The sequence below is a fragment of the Narcine bancroftii genome, chromosome 5 (assembly GCF_036971445.1).
Source record: "Narcine bancroftii isolate sNarBan1 chromosome 5, sNarBan1.hap1, whole genome shotgun sequence".
NCBI classification, from domain to species: domain Eukaryota; kingdom Metazoa; phylum Chordata; class Chondrichthyes; order Torpediniformes; family Narcinidae; genus Narcine; species Narcine bancroftii.
Genome location: NC_091473.1, coordinates 42629294 through 42656585, shown reverse-complemented (window position 1 = coordinate 42656585; position 27292 = coordinate 42629294). Strand labels below are relative to the sequence as shown.

At 40.9% G+C, this 27292-nt stretch overlaps 1 protein-coding gene across 2 annotated transcripts in view; it reads right to left on the bottom strand.

Annotated features, from left to right (window-relative positions):
* atp2b2 (ATPase plasma membrane Ca2+ transporting 2) overlaps positions 1 to 27292 on the bottom strand; it is a 328585-nt gene that overhangs the window by 186365 nt on the left and 114928 nt on the right. The window contains exons 5-6 of one of the 2 annotated variants that reach the window (XM_069937268.1): positions 18437 to 18562; positions 1336 to 1371 (exon numbers count right to left, since the gene is read on the bottom strand). In XM_069937268.1, coding sequence (XP_069793369.1) covers positions 1336 to 1371; positions 18437 to 18562 — 162 coding nt within the window. The remainder of the gene's footprint in view (positions 1 to 1335; positions 1372 to 18436; positions 18563 to 27292) is intronic. The other variant, XM_069937267.1, reaches the window with a different exon arrangement.

Sequence of the window (27292 nt, the reverse complement as noted above, 5' to 3'; positions counted from 1 at the left end):
TAGAGTACAAGCACGTCATATTACCTCCACTCAACTGAAGGGAAGGACTGTATGTGATGCCCATTATGAAGATTTAAAAAAAATATTTATCTTTTGTAACTTCCTACTTATGCCACATCCACACTTCTGCAAATGTAATTTTAAAGCTGCTTGTTACTGACAGTCTCATCACACCCTGGATACATGTTCCTCAAGTGTGTGAAATCATGCCCCAAAGATAGTTTCTTCCTGGAAGTTATCAGCTCTTGAATGAACCTCACAATAATGATAACATGCTGCCCTTGCTATGCACCAATTGATCATTTCACCGAACACTGCATTCTAGAATTGTGTTCTTTTACTTTGTATACGGCATGCAAGTTAGAGTTTATTTGCTTGACTGCTTGCAAAAGAACCCTTCTCACTGTTCCAGGTATAATATGACACTTGCACTACATTTTATCAATAGTAGAGCTATAATTTAACCAAGTTTGTCCATAAAATAATTAAGATTTCACCATGTATTTTTGTCACTCTATGTGTTATAACACCTCCCCATGCACGAACAGTGAGTAAAATAACTACAATTACATTTAGGGCGGCACAGTTAGCAATATTGTTACAGCGCCAGCATAATCAGGACCTGGGTTCAAATCCCGCACTGGCAGTAAGGAGTTTATACACTCTCCCTGTGTCGGCATGGGTGTTCCCTGGGTGCTCCAGTTTCCTCCCAACATTTGAAACATACTGGAGATTGTTGGTCAATTCAGTGTAATGGGGCGGCATGGGCTCGTGGACAGAAAGATCCTAATACTGTGCTGCAAGTCTATATTTAAATTATTCTATATGTTTCAGAAAAGGCAATAAGAGTCCCTGTTATTGTTTTTTCTGTATTGTACATCTCTTTAAAATATTTTAAGCAATGAAAAAAGATTCAGGGTACTTGTCCAGAATTTCCTGACACCAGAGGTTGCTTGCACAAACTTACTTACTTTGTTGGACTCCTTGGCAAGACACTCTTTGCAGAAGCCATTTCGACTCTCATTGCAAAACTTTCAAAAACAATCCACAGCATATGGTGGAACCAAAACAAGACCTTTCCATGGAAATGCTGGAAAAAAAACCCTTGGCAGCTAGCTAAATCACACCTCTGACACAACAAGCTGCCAATACAATCAAAAATAAATAGAAATTCTGAAAAAGTCGTCACATTACTGCATTATTTTAAAATATATACTTTTTTTTAAAAAAGGAATCAAAAATGAATTTGAGTGCAGGCACTGTGATTGTAGGGAAAGTACAGAAATGCTTGAGGAACTCAGCAGGTCTTGCAGCATCCGTAGGAGGGAAAGATACAGAACTGATGTTTTGGGCCTGAGCCTTTCTTCATTCCTAGAAAGCCACAGTCATAAAGGTTTCCACATTCTAGACTTCCAAGTTCCTGCAGAAAACATGAGCAGTTCAATATTAGAACCGTGGGTTTTCCAAGGAGAATCCACCTCACTGTCATCTGGGGTTATTTATCAGCACTGCACAAAAGGAGTGCAGATTAGTATGAAAGATCATGGTGCCAATAGCAAAGTGAAATCCAGTCTTCAAGAATCCAGGGAAAAGGTGGTAAACTTAGTCATGGCACAAGAGTAACCCAGCCTTTTAGCTCATATTTCTAGCATCTAATTCACTTTTTCTTTTCCCTTATGGTGACTTCAGAATTCATTCTTCTTCTGTTTACACCTCCACCTGACAATTATTTAATGGCCATTACCATTCTCTGCCAGCCGGCATCAAGATCATCGAGTTGTTCTCACTCTTCGCTCCCAGCCAGTCATCCAGCATTCCTTTCTTCTCTCTGCTCCTCTTCATTTTCTCCCGCAACTTCATTTTTCCTTTTAAATTTTCCCAGTTTTAATGAAAGGTGGTTGACCTGAATTCCTAGCTCTGTTTCTCTAGCCACATTTCCAGCATTTTGTTTTTAATTTCAACAACTGGAGAATTTTTGCTATTGAAATATAATCTTTATTTTCCTTCTTGCTTTTGTCTGACATTGTGGGCGAAATGTCAGCAAGTACGGGTTTTGAAAGACGAAATTCATTATCATTCTGAAACCAATCAAGCAATTTCTACAGATGAAGATGAAGGATTAAAAATTACAATATTGCTTCATCAAACTTCACCAAATATTTACCTTGAAAAGTAATAACAAGAAAACTTTGGCAAGAGTGCATTTTAGCAAAGATGAGTTCAAATGGTTTTAGTACAGCTGATCACTGCTGTTTACTGATAATCCTTAAGCATGGCAGTTAAATGGGATGTGTCATCAGAAATTCATCCTCATGGTAATTACTGAGCAAAGAAATAATCAAAATAGTAAATTATGATGATGCTTTATCAAAATATTAAGAAGAAATTATTGTAAAATAGGCCCCACTTTTAACCATAAAATCTATGCAATAATGCTGAAGTGTGGCAGGTTAATTTTATACACCTGCAATAACACTGAAAAATTGTTGGCTAAAAGGTATCACATAGAAATCAATGACAGTCACAGTACTTTTATCAGCAGGGCTGGGGTCACTGTGGATTTGGAAAATCTAATAATCTGCTCAATAAATCATGGCAGTCTACTGCCATAATCCAAAGTATTTGGCTGGGTTTTTTTTGTCAGCATCTCAAATGCATTGACACTGTGACTCTCACGTCACCAATACACACTGAATCTCACTTTATTACACATCATTTACGACAACTAAAATACAATTAAATATTATGGATGTTAACCCTGGGAAGGGGCTGTCAAAACGAAAGACAATGGTCCAAGTGTGCCTTGCACGTACTGGCAATTTCAGACTCACCTGGCCAATTCATTTTGGTTTGCATTTGTTTCTGTACTCACCCTGAACTCCACATTCAGTTTAAAATTTATGCATTTAATGATTTATGATTGTCCCATATTTTTGCTTCACTGATGGTTAAATCTTAAATCTAAATGCTGTTAACACAAGTGAATTAAGACATATATATTAATAGAAGAATAAATTTAATTTCTCTGCCCACATATCAGCCATGAGGAGACTAAGATGACAAAAATCTTGATCTAATGTTGAATCTAAGATCAGAAAATAATAAATAACGCTGTTGAACTTATTTCATAAAAGTAAAGCCAAGTATTGCTGCAATTCCAAATCATAAAATCAAGGACTAATTTTTGCACTTACAAGTCTATTTTTTATATATCTACCTCCTGTGAACTGTGTGTCTCTCTCCAGTATTCAGACCTCCAACAGTGGCCCAAATCCACTTCAGCTTGGTCCGACACTTAAGGCCCAAATAGACATGAGAACAGTGGATGCAGTGAGCTGGCTAACTTCAGAACCTAGCCTGAGAATTTCTTTCAAAAGGAATAAATTTTAAAAATCAACTACTTTTAGTAGGCACAAATTTGGAAAAATTAATACTGCTTTCTGTATCTGGGACAAACCTTCAATACACTTGGGTCAGAAATGTTAAAGACCAGCAAGAGAAAGAGAACTAAATCTAAACATTTTTGGTTGTAACATATCATGTGATTGTCTGCTTTCTCCTTATGATAGTAGATATAAATAAATAAAGCAGCAGGGAATGGGCTTTTAGGGTGGATTTCCTCCAGGGTTTTTTTCTGCTCCACCACTGCAATGCTGACTAATTGGCATGCTGCAAATCTTCAGTGAAGTTACAGTAATAAGTTCACTCTCATTACCTTCAGCAAAGATTCTGAAAGAGGATCCCAGTCTTGTTTCTAATCAGCAAACTTTGAGAGGTTACATGTTTGACTGGCATTGAATTAAAAATCTGGGGTATTTATTTCAATTTAATTTGTTTGGATCATCCTTTTTCCAGTGTTTGAAGCTACTGGAATAAACTAAAGAGACCACAAGGGCAATCATCAGAAAATATGCCTTGTAACAAATTACATTCAGCAATCCTGAGCTCAGTCTAGTTGACAACTTGCGTACAACAGACATAAACTTTTTTTTCTAGCTTTCACAGATAGCCATCAAGCCAGTTGGACTGTAATCTTACAGCGTATCATTACTTTAAATACGCAGCAAAATTGCATAAAATATTTATTTAATTCCATTCGATGTACAGAAAGTTCCTGTAAATCTGCATGCTATCAGCAAACTGGTTTTCTGCTGAATCACTGGATTTGCCACAAATTATTAAAGCAATGAGTATTTGAAGATGCAGATCAAACCATGCTGAATAATTGCAATGGTTTAAAGAAATCTGATGCAAAAGTGTTTGGAAGATTAATGTTTTCTGCAACAACTGAACATATATGATGCAGAATAAAACACTTACAGACTGTTATTACCCTATCCATCAGAAGAAACTGCCTTCAGCACTTCTGAAACATTATTCAGTTATTGAACACAACACCAGCTGATTATTTTACATTAACAAAGTACATCTCAATCATAAATAATTTAAGCAGTGAGCACTCTAATCTTTGATGCAGCATTTTCAAACTTGGCATAAAATTGTGTGCCTAAACATTTGAAAGGATAGCACCATTAATTAAAAGTAAATCAATCGTTTTCGGAAGTGTCTTTTGAAGAGCGTTAAGATGAATAAGTCCCAGGACCTTAATAGATCCCAGGTTATTGAAAGAAGCAAATGAGGAGATTGCTGAGGCCTTGACGAAGATCTTTGTATCCTCACTAGTAATAGGTGAAGGACTTGAGGGTAGCCAATTTTGTAGCTTTGTTCAAAAAGGAATAATCCATGAAATTATATGCCAGTAAACCTGGGAAACTATTGGAGAGGATACTTAAAGTTAAGATTTATACACATTTGGAAAGGCATTGTCAGACCTGGCATGGCTTTGTGAAAGGCAGGTTATGTCTTCCAAATTGGATTGAGTTTTATTGAGTAGGTGACAAGGGTATTTGATGAGAGTATTATTATTGGTCGTCTTTTGGTTCAAAGAAGACACATTGTTGTTGTAGGGCATTGGATATTATTTACATGGATATTAATAAGGCATTTGACAAGTCCTTAATGGTAGGCTGATCCAGAAAGTACAGATGCATGGGATCCATCGTGAATTTGTAGTTTGGATTCAGAATTGTCTGGCCCATAGAAGAAAGGGTAGATGGAAGGATGCTATTCTGGCTGGATGCCCATGACCTGTGGTGTTTTAGAGTTGGGACCTCTATTGTTTGTGATATACAGTACATGAATGATATGGATGAGAAAGTAGATGAATGGGTTTGTAAGTTATTAGAGTACAAAAATTATTAGACTTGTAGACTCTGATATAGACAGTATATCAAAGAATACAACAGGAGATAGATCAGTTGGAAATATAGGTAGAGAAAAATGGTAGATGGAGTTAAATCTGGACAAGTGTGAGGTGCTGCAAATTGAAAAGGCAAATGTAATGGGCAAGAATACAGTTAATGGAAGGAGTCAGAGGTATTGATGTGAAGAGGAATTTGGGGATTCAGATCCATAGCTCCTTGGAAAAAGACCACACAAGTAGGCCGTTTGATAAAGGTGAACATTATGCTTGGTTTCATTAGGCGAGACAATAGGTATAAATGTTAGGAAGTCATGCTACAGGTATATAAAACTGGTGAGGCCACCCCATTGCAGGAAGGATGTGGAATTATTGGAAACAGTATAGAAGACATTTACTAGGAACTGCCTGGATTACTGTGATGAGCAATGGGAAAAGGTTGGTGAAGTCTTGTCTGGAAGCAAGAACGCAGCTGGGTTGAGGAGCATCAGAGGCTGAGGGGAGACTTAGTAAAATTAACTAGAGATAGGGTAGACAGCCAAAATATTTTCTCATGGTAAAAATGTCACATACTCGAGGACAAGAATTTAAGGTGAGGCAGAAATTTTAAAGGAGATATGTTGGGCAATTTTGTTTACACTGAGAGAGGCAGGTGCCTGGAATACTAGGGGCAGATATATTAGTACAATTTAAAATAAGTCTAGATAGACACATGAATACGCAGGGAATGGGGAATATGTATCATCTGCAAGCAGTAGGGATTTTGTTTAATTTGCACATTATATTCACCACAGGCACTGTACACTAGGTTCAATGTTCTGTTTATTCAAGTTACTTGCAGATGTGTCGTATGAAATCACTCATTTTAAAAGTGACACATTAGAAAGTTGGAAGGGCAACATAATTTTCTCCAGCACATTTGTGTATTGCATAATTAGGAAATCTTGACTAATCATGTGTCTTCTGACCTTCAAAGCCACCCCCCCCCCCCACCCCCCAAATTCCTGTCATTGGATCATTTTTGGAGCTGCAGCCAGTGGTCCAGGGTTTGAATCAAGCAAATAATTTCTGGCAAATTTTTTGTTTGCAGATCCCGTGGTACTTTTGAGGTCTGCCTTGTTCTACTTTGGATGCCACAAATACCTCTGAGTCATGCCTAAAGGAGTGGAGAGAGAGATTTGAGTTTTCCTATTAGGACTGGAGAAACCCAGGGGTAATAGCAGAGCAAGATTACTACTTCCTGCAGCTGCAGGACAGCTGCATAGACCCAGCAACACTAGTCTTTGCATACAAAAAGAATCCAGGAATTATATTTAGTGATCTTTTGGATCAAGTAAGATGAATAAAAAGAGACGGTCTATTAAAACATTCCCCAATGAATATCTACCACCTATAATTTCCTCCACACAAATACTTAAACTACTTGAATTGCTGACCACGAACCTGACTTTTATCACCCCAAAACTTCCCCTTTACCAGAAGCAATGCCACATGCATTAAGTCCACAAGTGAAGCAGCAAATGTTTTTCAACAAGCTTGGAACCCAATGTCAGTGGGAAAATTTACACTTCTGTCAGACTGATCGATGGCCTGGGTGAAGCGTTGCCTGGAAGCAAGAATGCAGCTGGATTGAGGAGAGAAGATATTGCTTTCTCTTAAGGAGGTGAACCATCCACTTGTCAGCTCTCTCTATGACTGTGCCTGTAAACCCAAGGATATAAATATGAAAATACATCTGCAAGTAGATAAAACTGTAATATAAATAAATGGCATTTTATTTTTTATTAATACTAAGATAGTTAAATAACAAAAGAAAATAAGCAATGATTAAGCCATTGTAATCATATTACGAAGAGATTTATATAATCAATTATGTAGAGGATATTAAAGTCAAAGTAACCAGGTATTAGAGTATCTACTGGAAGGTGAAAAGCTGATGTTTTCATTGAGTCATAAAAAAATATGATGTACAGTCCTGCATTTAAATACTTTTATGAATCAGTGGGCTAAATGGCCTAATTCTGCTCCAATGTCTTATTATCTTAAAAGTTCACGAGGACTTCAGTTTCCTATCCAATAAATTCCAGTTGCCTATCATCTTCTGGATGAAAATACGCTTTCTCATTTCTACTCTGATTCTCCCACCAATTACTTTAAAACTATGCCCCTTGTTTTTGACTTTCATCCAGAAATAGGCCCTTCCTATTACCCTAGGGTTGCTCATAGCTTTACACACTTAAAATTAAACCTCTCTTCAGCCTCCTCTCTTTCAAAGAGAACCCCAGCCTCACAAATCATCTTCAATTTTTATTATTAAAAATGTCAGCTGCCACATCTTTAATGCAACAGAATCTTCCCTTAGTCATTGTAATCAAAGCTATTTGTAGTACAAAGTCTGTAATCAGATGAATGTTGCACACAGCTCTAGCATAACCTTTCTGCTTTTACATTCAATGCCTAGGGCAACGCAGTTAGTGCAATGTCATTACAGTGCCAGCGACCCAGATTCGAAACGAGTGCTGTCGCTAAGAAGTTTGTACATTCTCCCCGTGTCTGTGTGGGTTTCCACTGCGTCCCCAGACCCTTCAAAACCTATAGAGGTTGTGAGTTAATTGGGGTATTGGGGAAACATTTGCTTTTGGGCTGTTACAATGCTGTATATCTAAATTAAAAATAAAAAAAGAATAAGGGAGAGCAGCCCAGAAAACACATTGACCACATTTTGGTATGCCCTGCTTTAAGGGTCTATGACCTGGTATCACGATAATGTTTTCACATTAATCACATTATTGACCAGTCCTTCATTATGGGTTTTTAAGAGTATGTTTATTTGGAAACACAGGGAGGAGTCGGCATGGTTTTCTGCAGGGGAGATCATATTTCACAAATCTGAGATATATTTTTGAGGAGATGATAAAATGGAGGTAGCACAATAGATGTGATTTATATGAAGTTGAATGGGGTTTTTGATGGGGCCCCATGAGGTAGGCTGTTCTGGAAGGTGAAGAGAGTCAAGACAGGTTGGCTTGGTGATAGGAAGCAGGTGGCTCTGGTGGATGGATACTTCAAGTTCAAATTTATTTATTATCCAATTATTATCCAGACGAAAAAGCAAAACACTATAAACACACAGACAAACGATATATATGCACAGTATGTATATAAAAATAGAAAAATATTATGGATGGTTTGTATGAGCAGTTCATTAGTCATTCAGCAGTCTCACTTTGCCTGGTGGTTCTGGATCTGATACTCATGAATCTCTTTCCCGACCAGAGTAACAGAAAGATGTTGTGTGCAGGGTGGAAGGAGTCCTCAGTGATTTTGAGAGTCCTCTTTAGATCACGTTGATGGTGGGGAGGGAGACCCTAGTGATCCTATCAGCTGCTCTTATGGTCCTGTGTATTGTCCTGTGGATCTGATGCTATACCACACAGTGATGCAACCAAGCAGGATGCTCTCAAGAGAGGTCCTGTGGACAGGATGGTGGCCAGTAACCTTGCCTTTCTCAGTCTTCTCTGGAAGTGCAGTCGCTGTTGCTCCTTCCTGACAAATGACAAGAAGTATTTCCAGGATAGATCACTAGTTAAGTGGATTCCAAGGAACTTAGTGCTCTGTTCCCTTTCCTCTACCGAGTTAGTGATGTCTAGCGGAGGGTGATCGTTGCTCGTCCACCTGCAGTCCACAATCATCTCCTTCATCATCCACATAAAAATTCAGGATGTTATTCTCACACCATTTCATGAGATTTTCCACTTCTTATCTGTAGTTCATCATAGTTGCTGATGAAGCCAATTACTGTTGTGTCATCTGCAAACTTGATGACCCTGTTGGAGCTGGATCTGGTGATGCAGCCATGGGTCAGCAGTGTGGACAGAAGCAGCCTGAGCACACAGCCCTGAAGTGTGCCAGTGCTCAGCAATGATGGTGCTTCACATTCTGCTGCCAACCTGGGCAAATTATGGTCTTTCTATTAGGAAGTTGAGAATCCAGTTACAGAGTGGGCTGCTGTGTCCCAGCAAGGGCAACTTCTCCACCACCCTCTGGTGTATGATCATATTAAACATTGAGCTGAAGTCAATGAACAGCAATCTGGTAGATGAGGCATTATTCTCCAGGTGGGTCACGATGGAGTGGAGGGACAAGGCACCATTCGAGAAATGGTTCTGTCTGTAGGCAAATTGAATTAGCTGCAGTGTCTCTTTGAGATGCGCTTTGATGTGTTCTGTTATCAGACACTTGAAGCATTTCATAATGGACAGAAGTCATTGAGGCCTGAAACTGTCACCCTCTTTGGTACCAGGATAATGGTGGCTGTCTTGAAACTTGCAAGGACAATGGACTGCCGCAGTGAGGTATTGATGATGTCCATAAGGACCTCCATTAGTTGGTCTGCACAGTCCTTCAGTTCTCGACTGGGTATGTTGTCTGGTGCTGCTGCCTTGTATGGGTTGAGCTGGAAAGTTGCAATGTGGTGTACTCTAGGGATTTAGTTTATTTTCACCTTGGGGGGGCCCCACAGCCCCCATTGACTCTATGCCCCCAGTCTCTGAGGCTAGGTGAGCTTGAAAAGTGTCCAGCCCAGACTGTGTCCCAGGGCAGATCCCTAAAATGTGTGCAAACCAAGTGGCTGGAAGTTTTAGCAGACATTTTCAACCTCTCACTACAGTGGTCAGAGGTCAAAAGGGCATCCCTTATTCTTGTGTCCAAGAAGACCAAGTTGATGTGACTATGGGCTGGTGGCACCGACATCTGCACTGATGAAGTTCTTTGAGATGATGGTCATGGAGCGAATCAACTCCCATCTGAGGAAGGACCTGGACCAATTCCAGTTCACCAATTGTCACAACAGGTCAATGGTAGATGCCATGTCACTGCCCCCCCCGCCCCCCTCGACACTGCTTTAGATCACTTGGGCCACTTGACGACCCAATCATGATGCCGCATCAGATTACACTGTTCTATGCCGTAGAAGATTGCACCACAACCATGCTGGAAATACAGCAAGCTCCAGAAGTGCAGAAGGCTAGCAAACTAAGGGAGCAAGAGATCCACCCCACTTTTGTCTAATTTATAACTGAAAGAAGCTGGCACTCTTGACAGCCACCTCCACACATTAAAAAAAAAGCAATAAAGATCAGATTTAAAAATTGCAAAGTCATCCAGACCCTACCTTGAAAATTGCATCCAGATCTATTCTCTTACCAAGGAATAAAATAATTGCAGTGGAGAAGGGCAGCTTTGGTGAGACCACACCTGGAGTATTGTGTGCAGTTTTGGTCACCTTATCTAAGGAAGGATGTTCTTGCAATGGAGGGAGTGCAGAGGCGATTCACCAGGCTGATACCTGGAATGGCAGGAATGACTTATGAGGAAAGATTGCACCAATTGGGATTGTACTCCCTGGAGTTTAGAAGATTGAGAGGGGATCTCATAGAGACATATAAAATTCTGGCAGGACTGGACAGAGTGGATGCAGATGGGATGTTTCCAATGATGGGAAAATCCAGAACCCGGGGCCATGGTTTGAGGATAATAGGCAAACCAGTTGAGGAGGAATTTCTAGACCCAGAGGGTGGTGAATCTGTGGAATTCATTGCCACAGAGGGCAGTGGAGGCAGGTTCATTAAATATATTTAAGAGGGAATTAGATCTATTTCTTCAGTATAAGGATATTAAAGGTTATGGAGAGAAGGCGGGGATGGGGTACTGAACTTTAAGATCAGCCATGATCTCGTTGAATGGCGGAGCAGGCTCGAAGGGTCGAATGACCTACTCCTGCTCCTATCTTCTATGTTTCTATGTTTCTAAGATTAATTCCTGGGATGAGTTTTCATATGTGTCACAGTTCCAATGACTGGTGCTTGAGCATGACTTTGAGTGCTGTGTGCAGTTTACATGCTTTCATATTAACTGTATTGATTTCCTCACAGTGGTTGGGGTTTGTTCCAGATCCTAAAGAAACACTGTTTGTATATTATGCACTTGACCACTGTAAATTGGATGGTAAAGGCTCATCTGGTAAGTTGATGGGCACCTGAGAGAGAATAGATTTCAAGGAAATTAGTAGATAAATGGGAGTGATGAAATTGCTCTGAGACCAGCAACTGATCAGATGGACTGAATAGACATTTGAATGAAATATCATATTGAAATTTGAAATCTAAGAGAAATTATGGAGACTGAGTTTGTGCCAACATGAATAAGAGCTGATAATACTGAACCATACAGTATGCCTTGACAGAGTGGATGCAGAGATTATGTTTCCTCTGGCTTGATGTTCTAAACCAGTTTCATAATAAGGGATTACCCATTCAAAACTCAGAGAAGAATTTTCTTCACCCAGCTAGAAGCATTTTTTTGGAATTCTCTTACTGAGGATTTTGATGGCAAAGATTGGTGCAAGAAAGCAACACTGTGATAAAAGTTGTCTGTGATCTTATTGAGTGGGAAAGCAGGCACAATGGATCCAATAACCTACTTAGATTTCTCGCCCAAATGCTTGATATGTGCCCAGCAGTTTATTTGCTGAAAAATACAGATACAAAAAATGTGAAAATAAAGTTAAAGGTTATTTTGAGCCAAATGTCACATTCCAAGGGAGGCAATTAAGTTGGAAAAGTGTTAGACTTCTGTAAAATAATACGTAATTGGTTACCAATTAATTATCTATGACCTCTAAAAATTAATTCCCAAAGTATTTTCCCCAGAGTATTAGGGCCTAAATTCAAGTTCATCCCAATGTAATTATCACTGATAGAACTAGAACAAAAGATACCCATGCCAGGCAAGGACTTTCAGCATGAAGATTAGAGATAATGAAAGTAGCTGCTGTGAAATTCCATAAAATACAGCTTTAATGAGGTGATTGTCCTGCTGGTACTTCAAGTACACAATGTAATGTTAACTGAGGAAGAAATAATTATATCCTTATCTCTGACTATATTGATTAATAATAAAGGTACAGGCTCTCCTGGCACATCATTGTCAAGTTTCTTTCTTCAACAGCATGCACTGATTTTAGTCAGTCATGGATTACGTAGATCTTACTGTGTGTTCATTTTTTTAAAAAAAGCTAGGATATGATTAGGTTATGAACTGTGTGGTCTGTCAAGTCAGTGGAAGTGGATTCTGCAGCAATTTTTGAACTTTCAAAAGTATTGGGCAGGTATTTGAAAAGGAAAAACATTGGCAAAACAATGGAAAAGAACCTGCCAGATAGATGGGGAAATGTCCTCTAGTCGTCCTGCACACTGCTAAGTAGAAAAACACATCCATTTTTGATGATGACTTTAACACTCCTGTAACCATGAAGAGGAAAGTTCTTTTGGTGTGAGCAGGATCCTTGAGTGTAACAAATATATTTAGCAGTGAAATTAGATGTTTGGCTTAGATGAGACGTGATCAATGTCCTATCTTAATTTTGTGAGTATGGAGTAGTTTCATTCAGTTTCATTCCAATTATGTCTTTTGTTAGGATGCAGGAGAAGATGAAATCTGCTAAAGTTTAACAATCTAGTCCAAGTCCATCCTTGCTCTAGTGGAGATCATTTCTATTTTTTACCACCTCTTCCCATAAACATTGTTAATGTCAACATCAGGAAAGGAGACGGGTTTTATCATTTCTTCGCAGTCCCCCAGACTGAGAATGACTTGTTCTGTGGTGGTTCTTGAGGCCAATGCAGTAACCCCAAATTTTTCCACTAATGGGGCAGGTGATGGCTCTTAAAGTGAGTAGGTGGAGATATTGTTCGGTGGTTGGTTCTTTCCATCGCTTGCACAGGGCTTCTGCATGCTCCTAATGCATGGCCCAATTTGATTCTAAAGGACACAAGAGGCCTTGGGGATTCCACACTTTTTCACAACAATAGCAGTAAACTTGTACAAGTCCCAATGGTTGGTTTTCCACTGAGCACAAAGCTTCATGACAACCTCCACTTGGAGATTACAAAGCAATAGACATATCTGCCACTGAATCCATCATGGAACTTGATGTCTTTACATGAGACTTAGGACATGTTTGCCTCAGAGCACCTATGACTCTGGTACTTATCTCACCAAAAAACCTGTGAATTTTAGTATTCACTCCAACCTTTTATTTTAAGCTTAGTATACAAATGATTCCAATGATTTTAGTAAGAACAGATTTAATAAAGCTTTTTTAAAGTCAGTATTAAACTTGACAGCAAAGACTTTGCTTTCTGAACGCTTCTGGGTGCATCTTATAGATTTTCAGCTGATGATCCCAAAAATCACCTAAAATTTTCCTATCACTTACCATTTTTTAGATGTAAATTATTTCTGTCCTATTTTCTGTCTACTCGTATTTTGCCCACAAAGCGAGCTACTTTAGTCAGTCCAAGCATGCCAGGGTATGTACGCAGTCCAGGTACTATGCAAATGTTGTCTTAGGCCTAGGCATGCTTGGAAGGCATTTAAAGATGTTGACAATTTTCTTGGCAACTACAGAGCACCAAACTGCATCCAGCTGATTGACATCAAGCTTCAAGCATACAAGACGATGAAGTGCAGCATGTCATTGAACATTTATTTTCTGCATTCGCACTTGGATTTCTTCCCTGCTGATCTTGGTGCAGTCAGTGCTGAACATGGTGAAAGGTTTCACCAGGACATTGAGACCATGGAAAGCGCTATCAAGGCAACTAGAATCCATCAATGGTGGTGAACTATTATCTGACATGAGAGGCATCAGATGCTGAGTACAAATGAAAATCAGCAGCAAAGCCCTTTTAGGTCAATTGAACAAGCACAATGTCTCAGCATCATTTTGCGAGTAAACGTGCTAAATTCAATAAAAGTTAATATAATGTTTCTCCAACTTCCTATGTGTTACAGCAAATCTGAAATGATCTTTGTGTTCATCTTGAAGTTGAATCTTTTAATCCCCAAAAGGTTTTTCAGGAGTAAATGTTTCTTTTTTTAAATATTGTCCAGTGTTTATTACAGTGTAGTTTCATCAGGTGAACATTTCCCTGGTTGGGGAATAAATGACAAGGTTCATTAATTTCAAACTGCCAGAAATTGAGGAGGGAGACCAAAAGAATATAATTATTTCCCATAGGGGTACATTTGCAAAATACTATATTTGAGGAAGGTTGAGAGAATGACAGGTACATCAATCCAAAAGATTGTTTCTGGATTGCACAACCTAGATCTAGCATAGGAGAGTGCAACAAATGGATTCCATTTAACTGTAGCATTTAGTTGTTCGATGGAAGTACACCTCTGGATGATGACTCAGATGCTATAAAGCAAAAGCAATCTCAGTCCAAGATATTGCCCCGCCACACAATGCTCAGTCCACCTCATGGGTTCTTGCCACTGAAATCTGCTTTGAATAGGGCCACAAAGACATATTTCTATATTTAACGATATAATAGTAACAATAAACAGTGAATGTTACAAATTATGAATGTTCTCAGTTGTATGAAAAGATGCTTGTGCATTAATTTCATGAATAGGTGGGTCAAATTTTCAAGATATGGTCAAAGGGAAAATTTGAGAATTTTTAACACAAAGGCCAATGTTGAAAAAAAATCTTTGACGTAAAGATGCAGGCATTTCCCCCCCAGAATTTCTGTAACTACGCATTCCTTTCAAAGTCCTTCTGGCTGCACCGGACCACTCTCCTCCTCCTCCGCACAACTGTACAACACGATAGTCAGGGCCAATAAGAGTCTTAAAATCTTAACAGGCTGCAATGAAGGACCCAAGAGCTCATGGGGATGTTGCCCTTCTTTGGGGAAGGTGATCCAACTTGATGTAGGCTGAACTTGCATCAATGTGCAGGTATGAATTTTATTGTTTCGACATTCAGCTGGTGGTGTTGGAAACTGCAGAGACATCACAAGTCCTGTCTGCCAACGATAACCATGGTCTCCTGGGAACCATTCTGAGGTCTGATTTTCAGGGTCATACCCTGAAAAGAATGTGAACTAACTTCAGATAAAGACTTCTGACAACTGCTCCATTAAAGGTAAAGGCACACAATACTACATTTAGAAATTCTTTAACTTTGTCTACTGTAAGGAAGACAGAGAGTCACCACTTTGTCAAGTGCTCCTCACAGAAATGAGGCCCCAGTGAGGAACAAACTCAAGACCCTTGGTTTACAAGACCAGTACTCATACCAATGAGCTACTGGAGCCTCATTAACAGTTAAAGGAAAACTGTACTATTTGGATGCAAGCCTTTGATATTCATGTTGACAACAAAATATAATGAATCAGAATCAGTATGTAGGTGAAAATATGAAACTAATTTTATATAACGAATTATCCCTAACAGAAATCTTGGCATACTGTAATGATCTGTCATGCTGCTGTTTGCTGTCTCTGGTATCTGAGATAAACTGGAGCCCCAAGCAATAAATTAGTTCCTAACTTGCTCGACAAATCTACACACTGTTTGAATTATAAACTAGCAGAAGCTTGAAAAGGTGAAATTTCAGAGGACATTTGTAGAGATGGGTGAGGTGGGGTGGAAGTGGTTCTACAGGGAAGTGAAGGGTGCAGGCTATAGGGAAAGACAGTGGATTAGGACTAATTGGATAGTGCTTTCAAAGATTACATGAAGAAGGGTATTTGATGAGCCCAAATATCCAACCAAGTCTTCTCTGTCATTCATTACTTTTGCTGATCTGAACTTTGTGCTTCTTTCCATTTTGCTGACAATTGCCAGTGTCTACTAATTCCATTGTGCCCAAACAATCTATCTGGCCCTGTCTTGAATATGTAAAAAGATTCACAAATCCCTTTGAGAAGGAAATTCCTTTTCAATCCCTTTCATTGAGACTATGACTCCTGGTTCTAGATTCCTCTTCAGGTGAAATACCATCACAACAACACTCCCTCCCTGCTCCTCCCCCCCCCCGAAAAGAAAATCCTCTTTTCTTTTCTGATGGAAGCAACTCCATCTTGTTTAAAAAAAATGGTTTTTGTTATCTTATTATACATTATTCCTTTTTGTATTTTCTGGAAGCACGTAATCTGATTTATATATAATAATAATTTACATTCCATATTTTCTTTTTTTAATTAATTTATCAGTTCATCTTGGACGATACAATTTTTCTTTTGATCTAAAACCGTCCTTTTCTTGTGTACACTTTGTTTCCCTACAGTATGTGTATTCCTTGAGAATTGGGTAATATACAGTAGTTATAAATATCCCCTGTTGTTTATCTATTGCATTTTAATCAAATTTCCTAATCTGCCTTAGCCAGATACCTTAATGCATTGATTTAAATTTATATTCCTAGCTTTGGACAAGTCACTCTCAATCTGACTTTGAAATTCCATAATTTTATGATGACAGTACCATAGCAGATCCTTCTACCAACAGATTGATAGATCAATGTCCCAAAGAAGAGCTTGTGATTACGTGTTCAGAGGCTAATCTCCAAGCCACTGTCAGCAAATTTACATTTTCTGGAAGGTTGGGAGCTATACTCAACATTTGCAAGAAATTTGCAGTGCTGCCCTTCCACAGTAGATTCACAGTGAAACCCTGGAAAAAATGAAGCATTTCCAATATACTGGGACAACCTTGTGACAAAGGAAAACATCAACAATGAATTCACTATTGTCTTCAATACACCAGAATTAACTGTGATTGAATGTGAAAAAATATAGTTAAAGATCAGGACCTCAGACCAGGCCCAAAATTCATGATCTACGTGTAGCAATAATCCCTGCCTTCTGATTTGCTTCTGAGACTATGACTACCTACTTTAGACATTCCCAAGACAGTGCAAAATTATCGCCAATCTTGTATCCACAAAACTTCAAAATGCATTAAAAAGTGGACCAGTGTCAGATACTTCTCCCATGGCAATATACCACAGCTAAGTTGTGCAGGCCATGTCATTTCTGTATTGAGACCAGACCCCCAAAACACTTGTTTCCATTTTCTGTCATGGAAATAAATGACCACATAAACAGGAAAAGATTCAAGGATGTGCTGAAAGGGATATTGAAAAAATATGATGTTCCCCGCTGAGTCCTAGAAATCCTTGCTCAAAGCGGAGTAGCAGCAATCAGAATGAGAGAACTCAGAAATCATGCAGAATCCCCTTGTAAGCTACAAAAGGATCACTCCCTACCTTAAACTGCCCACCTGTCTGCCTTGTCAAGCATCCCTTGCCCCCTCTATGGAAGAGTCTCTGGTTCCTCTGTAACAATGTCCTTACCTTGAATCAATAACCACCCCGTCACCCACAAAACCAAAGTTGAAAGAGATCATCCTTCACCCTGAGGGACTGCCTAAAAAAAAACGATGACTAATTAATCTTCCTTTTTCTGCATGACCACATTCAAAACAGCTGCCTCTACTACAAGAGGCTTTTGGCTTCATTCTTTGGATAAACACTGATGGATAAAACAGGAGGGCGATGTACCTGTAAAAAAAAACTTTGGTGATGGGGGAGTTAATAATTTTAGCTGCAGATCTGTTTACAACAAGGTTGATACATCTGTAAACTGAAGTCTCCTCACAGGCTGCATCTTGATGGAGATGTCTCATCCACATTGAGCAAGCATTACAGGTGCTGGCTTGTTTGTTTAGCTTTCCTTGGAAGGTTTATTTCTGGAAAAGGTTTTTTCAACAAATGCTGAAAAAATAAGCATCTCACAGGGAAGACTTTTGTTGCAAAGTCTGCAGGAGCACCATGGATAGAGGCTTTTCAGAATGGAAGAAGAATAGTTTGACCAAACAATTTTTAAACAGAACATTAATCCACCTGGATCACAAAATAGCAAGCTGAGCATCTGATTATTATATGTGCAGGAGTGATACTGTCATTAAATCAACAAAAATGACAGAAAAACTAAATGAACCAGTATTATTTCATTTTGCATTATTCATCATGCATTTCCCCTCGAAACAATGTCGTTATTTTACACCTTCAGTATTTTAATCAAAGAATCACATTGGGCTAAACAGTTGGAGTTCTGCTCAATTTTCCAATTGAAATGGCAGCTTTAGCAAACTCCCACTGAGTGTTTCTATTCAGTAAATCGACACTTACATGTCTGCCTTGTATGTGGCAGAATCAAACCTGTGCTTCAGATTAGAGCATCTACGATTTATTCACACATTACAGATTTTGTGACTGTTTGATCAATAAACATCAATTTTCTGCTGCAATAATATTACCTTTTTTGTCTTTCTTTTCCTCTTCTTCACCACCTGCACCCAACAATGTAAAAATGATGCCAGTCTGAGAGTTAACTCCTACAGCTGTAACCACCATTTTGCCTGAACCCTCCATGACATGGGTACCTGAGAAGAGAGGTAAAAACCAAAGGATAATTAGCAAATGCTTGACCCTGAGTAACAGCTTTATTGATACTCTGCTGGCTTTTACCTCAAGAAAGTAGGAATATACTTCATCGATAATATTACGGGTTTTGATTTACTGTTTTGTTTCTCCTACATTCATCATACAACCAAACATTATCTGAAGATTGGATCAAAATTATTCTCATAAAATCAAATGAACCTAATGGTGGAGGTAAATCACTTATTTAACTCTTGTCATTTGGAGAACATACCCAGACCATGCTTTCTTCACACTGCTAGGTAGCTGAACACCAACACCCAGTGGTACAAAAATAGCATCCACCCCTCTGCCATCAGATTTTGAATGGACAATGAAAAACAGACTCTACCTCACATTCTCTTCTTTTGCACTAATTTATTTATTTTAATAGCAATATTGGCGCCGGTAATGCTACAGCAAAACAACGAATTTCGTGAAATGATCGTGATAATAAATTCTGATTTGGAATCTGATTGTCAATGTGTTAGAGTGAATTGTGTTTTAAATGATATTTGCTGAACAAAAGTGTTTGAAGGAAACAAAATGGATACAGATGCAATCCCATCAATATCTTCTTTCTGTTCATCATTGTTAAGACCAGAATTAATATCAACAAATGTTTGTTCTTTATTAGTCAGTATTAAGTTGCTTTAATGAATTGCTGCAATCCTTCAAATGTATTTCCCTTATTGTATTGACCACATAGTTATGTGGAGGAGGTCACCGATTTGGGAGATGCTGGAAAATAAATTTTGCAGTTCATTTTGTGTTTACTGCATCTGCTGGAGCCAGAGGTTGCAAATACTGGTGGGAGGGAGTTTTCAGAATGGTGAAATGATTGCTTGCATTTTTATTTCAGAAATAAACTTTATTCATAAAAAATATCTGATGCGCTCTATCAACAACTCCAAAGAATGAGAATGAGAAACGACAGGATTTAGATTGTAGCTGGCCTGATTCCATGTGCTCGAATGAATGAAGGTCGACTTTTATGGCTGGGTCACAAGGGGAGGAGTTACTAGGGAGCGAGTCATTAGTGGGCGGGCCAGCTACCCAAATGCAATCATACATGCACATCACCACATTCTCTTTTAAAACAAAGCTCCCCTCCACCAGGGTTAAAATTCTAGATGCTCAGCCAGGCAGGTGGTCTCCTCTGCCTCTGTGACCTGCACAGTTCTGCCAGTTGTGTCAGTTCCATTGCCAGATGTGTGTCCTGAGGCTGGGGAGGGAGGATAGTCTCTGTAGGAGGTGGGACTTGATTGTATGGGGGGCAGTCATGATGGTCAGAGCAGTTGGAAAGAGGTCTGGGGCATGTGGCATGGGTGTCTGGGGTGTGTTGCTAACCTGCACCAGGTCCCTGAGAAGGGCGATGGGGGTGTAGCTAGGATCTGGGTTGAATGGGGTAGGGAATGGGTAGGGGTCTCCGGCACACACTAGGTCCTGGACATGGACTGTGTTCTCATGGCTGTCAGGGTACAGCACGTAGGCATGCTGAGGGTTGGCGTGCAGGAGCTGCGCCTCTTCAACCAACAGATCGGTCTTATGATCTCTCGCATGTTTCTACAGCATGACAGGTCACGGAGATGAGAGCCAGGGAGGCAGTGTGGTTCCAGCGCCAACTTTCTGGGGAAGGAAAACATGTATACATGTGGGGTCATGTTGGAACTGTTGCATGGGAGGGATTGGATGGCATGGAGTGTTTCCGGCAGTACTTCCTGCCAATGGGACACTACCAGGCCTTTTGACTTAAGGACCAGGAGGACCACCTTCCACACGGTGGTATTTTCTCTCTCTACCTGGCCGTTCCCCCTGGGGTTGTAGCTTGTGGTCCTACTAGTAGCTAAGCCTCGACCCAGCAGGTACTGCCACAGCTCGTCGCTCACGAAAGAAGACCCCTGATCACTATGGATAAAGTTTGGGTACCCAAAGAGGGTGAATATGGTGTGGAGTGCCTTGATAACAATGGCTGAAGTCACGTCGGGACAGGAGATGGCAAAAGAGAACCTGGATTACTCGTCGATGACATTAAGGAAATAGACATTCCTGTTGGGCGAGGGCAGGGGCCCCTTGAAATTGATACTGAGTCATTCAAAAGGGCACGTGGTTTTGATGAGATGTCTCGTCGGATTGGAAGAACTGCGGTTTACAATCCACGCAGACCTGACATGTCTGTCAGAGACCTGACCTCCTCGATGGAGTATGGGAAGTTCTGAGCTTTTTTGAAGTGGAACAGTCTTGTAACTCCAGGGTGGCAGAGGTTGTCCTGGAGGGACTGGAGGCAGCCAAGATGTGCGCTGGCGCATGTCCCTCGGGATAGGACATCTGGGGGATCGTTGAGCTTGCCCGGCCAGTATAGGATGTCATAGTTATAGCTGAAGAGCTTAATCCTCCACCTCAGGATTTTGTCGTTCTTGATTTTACCCCACAATTTGGTGTTGAACATGAAGACCATGCCTTGTTGGTCTGTAAGCAGGTAAATCTTTTCCTGGCCAGGTAATGACGCCAATGGAGTACTGCTTCAACAATTGCCTGTGCCTCCTTCTCGACAGAGGCATGCTATGTCTGAGGACTATGAAAGATGTGGGAAAAAATACCACTGGCCTGCCTGTCTGATTGAGAGTGGCAGCAAGCACGAAGTCAGAGGCATCGCTTTCCTCCTGTAATGGGGTGGATTCGTCCACGACAATGCATTGTGGCTTTGATGATGTCTCCTTTGATCTGGGCGAATGCAGGCTGGGCTTCTTCCGATAAGGGGGGTGGTTGTGGATCTTACCGGGGAGTAGGCTTTATTGGCATAGTTGGGCAGCCTTTGGGCATAGTAGGAGAGAACCCCAGGCACCATTTTAGTGCTTTGAGGTTGTGAGGGATTGGGAGCTCCACGAGGGGATGCATGCAGTTGGGATCAGGGGCAATGACATCATGTGCAATGATGCATCCGAGGAGGGCCAGGCAAGTTGTGCTAAACACACACTTGTCCTTAGTGTAAGTCAAATTGAGGGACTTAGCATTGTGGAGGAATTTCACAAGGCTTGCTGGTTGTGGCCACAGATGGTGACATTGTCTAGATAGGGGAACGTGGCCGCAGTTTGTGTTTGTCTACCATCCGATCTATTTCTCTTTGGAACATGGAGATGCCACTAGTGACTCCAAAGGGTACCCGGAGGAAGTGGAAGAGCCTGCTATCTGCCTTGAATGCGGTATACTGGCCGATTCCTGGGTAAAGGGGGAGTTGGTGGTATGCTGACTTCAGGTCAATGGTGGAGGACACCCTACTATACTGGGTGATCTTATTGTGATTATGTTGGCGATCTGGAGTAAGGGGTAAGCTTCAGTTGTGTGAAGCAGTTGGTCACCATATGAGGTTTACTCCCACCCCAGACTACCACAACTTGGGGTCTCCATGGGCTGGAACTGTGAGCTGTGACCCCCTCCACCAGGAGACACTGCACATCGGACTTTATAAATGCCTTATCCTCAGCGCTATAGTGCCTGCTCTTTGTCACAATGGACTTGCAGTCCGGGGTCAGGTTCTTAAATAATGATGGATGGGTATGCAAAGTGTGGAGTGGGTGCAGGGGGAGGCGGTCCGTAAGTTGGGGGTTGTATACTGTTATGGGCAGTTGTGATCCTCCGAATGCCATAGTCACATTCCTGAACTGGCTTTGGAAGTCAAGGCCCAGGAGGATCGGCGCACAGACCTGTGGCATTACAAGTAAATGAAAGTAATCATAACATTCGCGCCCCCCCTCCACCATTAACAACGCAACACAATACCCGTGGATCTCAGCAGATAGGTCCTTTGCGGCCATTGAGATCATGCCACTTATTGATCTAATAGAGAGCGAATGTCCAGTGTCCAGATGGGTGAAGCTCTCTGTGCTCCCACTGTCAAACAGGTAGTTAGTTCTTTTCCCATTTACCTCAATCTTCATCATTAAGTGGACAATCGGGTGATGGCTGCCTTGGTTCAGAATGACAGATGCCAGAAATGGGTCATCATCGCTGTTGGAGGGGGGGCCCGATCAGTAAGATGGCAGCCCCCATGTTGACCATGCAGTCGTACTGGGCAAGGAGGAGGAAGAAAGCAGAAGTGATGTCATCCAGGAGGAGGAAGTGATGTCCAGTTAAATGGCGACTCCCAGGACGTGCACACAGTTGAGCTGTTCGGGACCAGAAGTGACGTTGGGGTCAATGGCCCGCCCCTGGGTGTGCGGATGGCACTGCTCGATCGGGGGGGTTTTGACTTACAAACTCGCTAATAATGTCCTCTCTTCCCGCACCCCAAGCAGATGGCTTCCTTTGCCGGGCAGAGTCATTGGGGGTGCTTCAGCTGGCTGAAGAAGTAGCACTTTGGATTTTCGATCACGGCAGTAGTGGCGGTAGGATCAGGGCTCCATGCACAGAGGCCGACTGTGACGCTGAATCCAAAAATGGCGGCACCCACGGCCCTCACGTGCAGGACCCGTTTTTACCACCAGCAAATGTCTCAGCATTGCATTGGGCTGCATCATGTGTCTTATCAAGCTGGGGGCTCTCTTCAGAAGCAGCCTGTCCTCTTCAAGCAGTCGCTGACTGACGTAGTTGGACGTAGTTGGACCTCCCCCCAGACACGCAGGCATCCCGAATCAACACCTCCACACACTGGTCTGCAGAGACTGGGGTCTGTGCAGTCTCTCCCCAGGTCATGCAGGGCTCGAAAGAACTCGTCCATGGACTCATTGGGCAGCTGTTTCCTTGAGGCCAGGAGGTATTGTAAGTAAACTGTTCATCCGGGGTTGGTAGAGGTTGTAGAGTTCATTCATTGCAACTGGGTAGGTCGTGCAGCTCTGGTCGCCTGGTATGCTTGGTGGCCAACTCTCGATCGCAGGACCTTAAACCCCTTTTCATCCAGGTCTACAAGGTCCACTGCAACTTCCAGAAAGTTCAAGAAGCACTCGATCCACTGTTCATACTGTTCAACAGCTCCAGGCATCTGTGGATCTATGTCTAGCCTGTTGGGTCGCAGCAGTTTGCCCATCCCATGTGGAAATTAAAGTGTTTTAAATTGATATGCTCTCTCAATAACCCCAGTGAGTGAGAAATGATAGGCTTTAATACACTTTAGATTCTAACTGGTCTGATTCCATGTGCCTGAATGAAGGACAGGGATAGGAAGGTTGACTTTTATGGCCGGGTCACAAGGGGAGGAGTTACTTGGGAGTGAGTCATCAGTGGGCAGGCCAGCTACCCATACACAATCATACATACATATCACCACAATATCTTCAAGTACAGAAAACATAGAGCATGGCCTTTGCTCCTTTCATTGTGTCGTTTCACTGATACATTCTCAGAGTTATCAATCAGCAGTGTTTGCATATTTTGTGTATAGGACACTGCCACTAGTAGCCTCCAAGCACTATGAACTTCAATTATGAGAGCCTTCTACATCAGGCTCAGCCCATCAATGTCCAGAGGTAGAAGGTCCTTTCCACAAATCCTTTAAGTCAGCTACATTGAGCTTCAGTTCATCTTTCAGCAAGTCCTCCTGCAGCTGGACTGTGTCAGTCAGTAGCATTCATTTATGATCATCTTGCATTAGAAGACCAATGAACTTTGGGCAGACTTTCTTTTATTTTTGTAATTTATATTTAGATATACAGTATAGTTAACAGGCCATTTTGGCCCATGGGTCCATGCTACCCAATTTACACCCAATTAACCTACACCCCCAGTACATTTCAAATGGTGGGAGGAAACCAAAGCCCTCAGGAAAAACCCATGCAGACATGCCTTACAGACAGTGCGGGATTCGAACCCTGGACCCGATCGCTGGGGCTGAAAAGGTGTTGTTCAAACCGTTACGCCAACTGTGTTACCCTAAATGCAATATCATCAAGCTTGGCTGTTTTTCACCAAGTTGATGAGTGTCCTGTAGCACTTGATGTCTGTCTTTATACACATCCCTGGGAAAAGCCTACAGATCAGAGTCCTCTGTTGTACAGCCTCTTGGGAAGAACTGTGACAATGCACCTTGTGTCCTTCTCCAGATCCTCTTTGCAAGTACACAGTCCCCAAAAAAGTTGGGTGGGTGACTCACCATCATTGCAGCTGTCCTGAGGGAAGCATAGGTTGGGATCTCTTCAGGCAGGATCTGCCTCTCTCACTGCTAACCAAGTAAGGTGTTCCGGTGTTATGGCATTCTTCCAAGTGAAATGAGTATATTTCAAGAGATTGCTTCATCCATCATCAAGCCTTTTGAGTGATGTTGCATCTGTATTCCTCCAGGCAAATATATCATCATAATTCTTGAAGATGGTGGATTGTTGGTGTAGCAGTTGCCACAATGCTATTACAGTACCAGTAACCTGGTTCGAATCCAGCACTGTTGTATGGAGTTTTACATTGTCCCCATGACCTGTGTGGGTTTTCTCCGGGTGCTCCAGTTTCCTCCAACCCTCCAAAATTGCAAGCGTTGGTAAGTTACTTGGGTGCAATTGGGTGCACGGGGTTCATGGACTAGAAGAGCCTTCTACCATGCCATATCATTAAAAGTAAAATGGAAGGCAGTAGGTCTCTGGCTATTAAATTCCTAGCCTCTGACCTATTCTTGTAGCTACAGTCCTTATGTGGCTAGCCCAGTTGCATTTCCAGTAATCCCCAGGATATTATTTGTGAGGGATTTACCAATACAAATCTGTATCAAAATGTCAGTTTTCTGCAACAAATCTATTTTGGAAATTCTTTAAATAAGTATTTAAATATGTGAATATTACCTCTGCAAGAGTCATGAGTAACATGGGGCTATTTTTCAAATAAAAGTTCTATTTGTTCCACAAAATAAACCCAGGAATGTTTCTAACAACTGCATCCTGTTGTTAAAAGAAACCACTTATTTCTTGTGGATAAGCAAGAAGTGCATGATCAGCTTATTAGCAATTATTTTTCATGAAATGTCATTTGGAATAATGAGTTAATGACTGACATGCCACTTGAAGAATTCTATGTTCATAATAAACCTCAAGGATGTGCATAACCAGCACACAGAGGCCAGGTGTTAGCAGTAGAGGGTTCACCTCATAAGCCACGTCCTGAGTAAGAGTTTGTGGTTCCCACATCAACTTCACTAACCACCTTGATTAGAGGGAAGAGGGGCAAAGAAAGAGAAAGTGGACAAAATGGGTTTACTGTTTAGAGTACATGTGTTTTGAGGATTGTGTCTTGGTGCTTGAAGTGAAGTCATTGCAAAGGTACGTATTTTTAAAAAAACTTTTGCACAACTAATTGACTGCCCTTTTTGCCTTTCTGAAGTGTCCTGCACATTGTGCACTGAAATGGTTTCCTGCAAGACTCAAATCCAAAATAAAAGCACAAGAAACAGTATAAGCGATCAATAAGGCTTGACAGGTATGACCAACAGCAGGTAACAGATTTTCAGATTTATCGTCAGAGTACATACATGTCATCACATACAACCCCGAGATTCTTTTTTCTCCAGGCAAGGCAGAATTACCACCTATTGATAGTGCAAAAAAAACTGTACACAGTGTTTACATGTACACAAAGAACTGTAAACAGATAATGAATGTAATACAAGGAGAGAATAAAGAAGCAATATTAAATTATTATCAATTATTGAACACTGTATTGCACTTTTCTACCTTGCAAAGTTATGACTTTAGTTATGTGACTGAGCCAAGCCAATGCACTTCCTACAGGGAGGAGAAAATAAACAGGAAGACAAATAAATAATAGACCTCTTGAACTGCAGTAAATAACTCACGAGACTTGAGTCAAATGAATGACGTAGGCTTTTATTAGCAAGAACGCAGCAATGCTAGCCATCTACAAGGCTAGTCCCAAACTGAACAAAGAGCAGAGATCAGGACACGGTGCCAGTCTCCTTAAGAGTCAACAACAGGTAACAGGCAACCTTCAGTTGCAATACCAAGGATCACCACACCTCTCAAACAAGTGATTTCCCATGAACAGTTTTATCAATTTATTGGTAGAGATGAGGATGAACATTAATATTTCTCAGGCAAATTATTTAATTTGTTTCACATCAAATATTCTTAATAAAATCTTGATTTCTCAAGCTTTAGAACATTTATATTTGAACGTAATTTTAACAGGTCCCATTTTAGAGTGACTCCACTTCAAAATCTCAAGGAGTAGCTACTACTCCCTTTAAACAATCTAATGATATGAGGCAACCATATACAAAGCAAGATGTGACCATAATAGTAATGAAAATTTTGATCGTGCTGAGTATCACCAAGCAAGTCCATTCAAATGGCCCTCATGTGTCATCAAATACTTTGGAATAATATTGGATGATGATCTCCAGAATTTGTACAAACTTAATTACCTCCTGCTACTTAGTAAAATTGAACAAGACTTGAGTTGGTGGATGAACTTACCCATTACTCTGATTGGCAGGGTCAACTATGTAAAGTTGCCAAGATTGCAGTACCTTTTCCAGTCCTTGCCAATTCCACTCCCTCAAACCTTTTTTAAAAACCCTTAATAAGCATGTTGGGCAATTTATTTGGAACTGCAAGATACCTAGAACATCCATGGAAAAGTTAACATGGGATTACAGGTTAGGAGGCATCCGGTTGCCTAATTTCAAAAAAGTATTATTTGGCAGCCAAAATGAGTTTCCTTTCTTCATTTTTTGAGAGGGACAAATAGGTACAAATTAG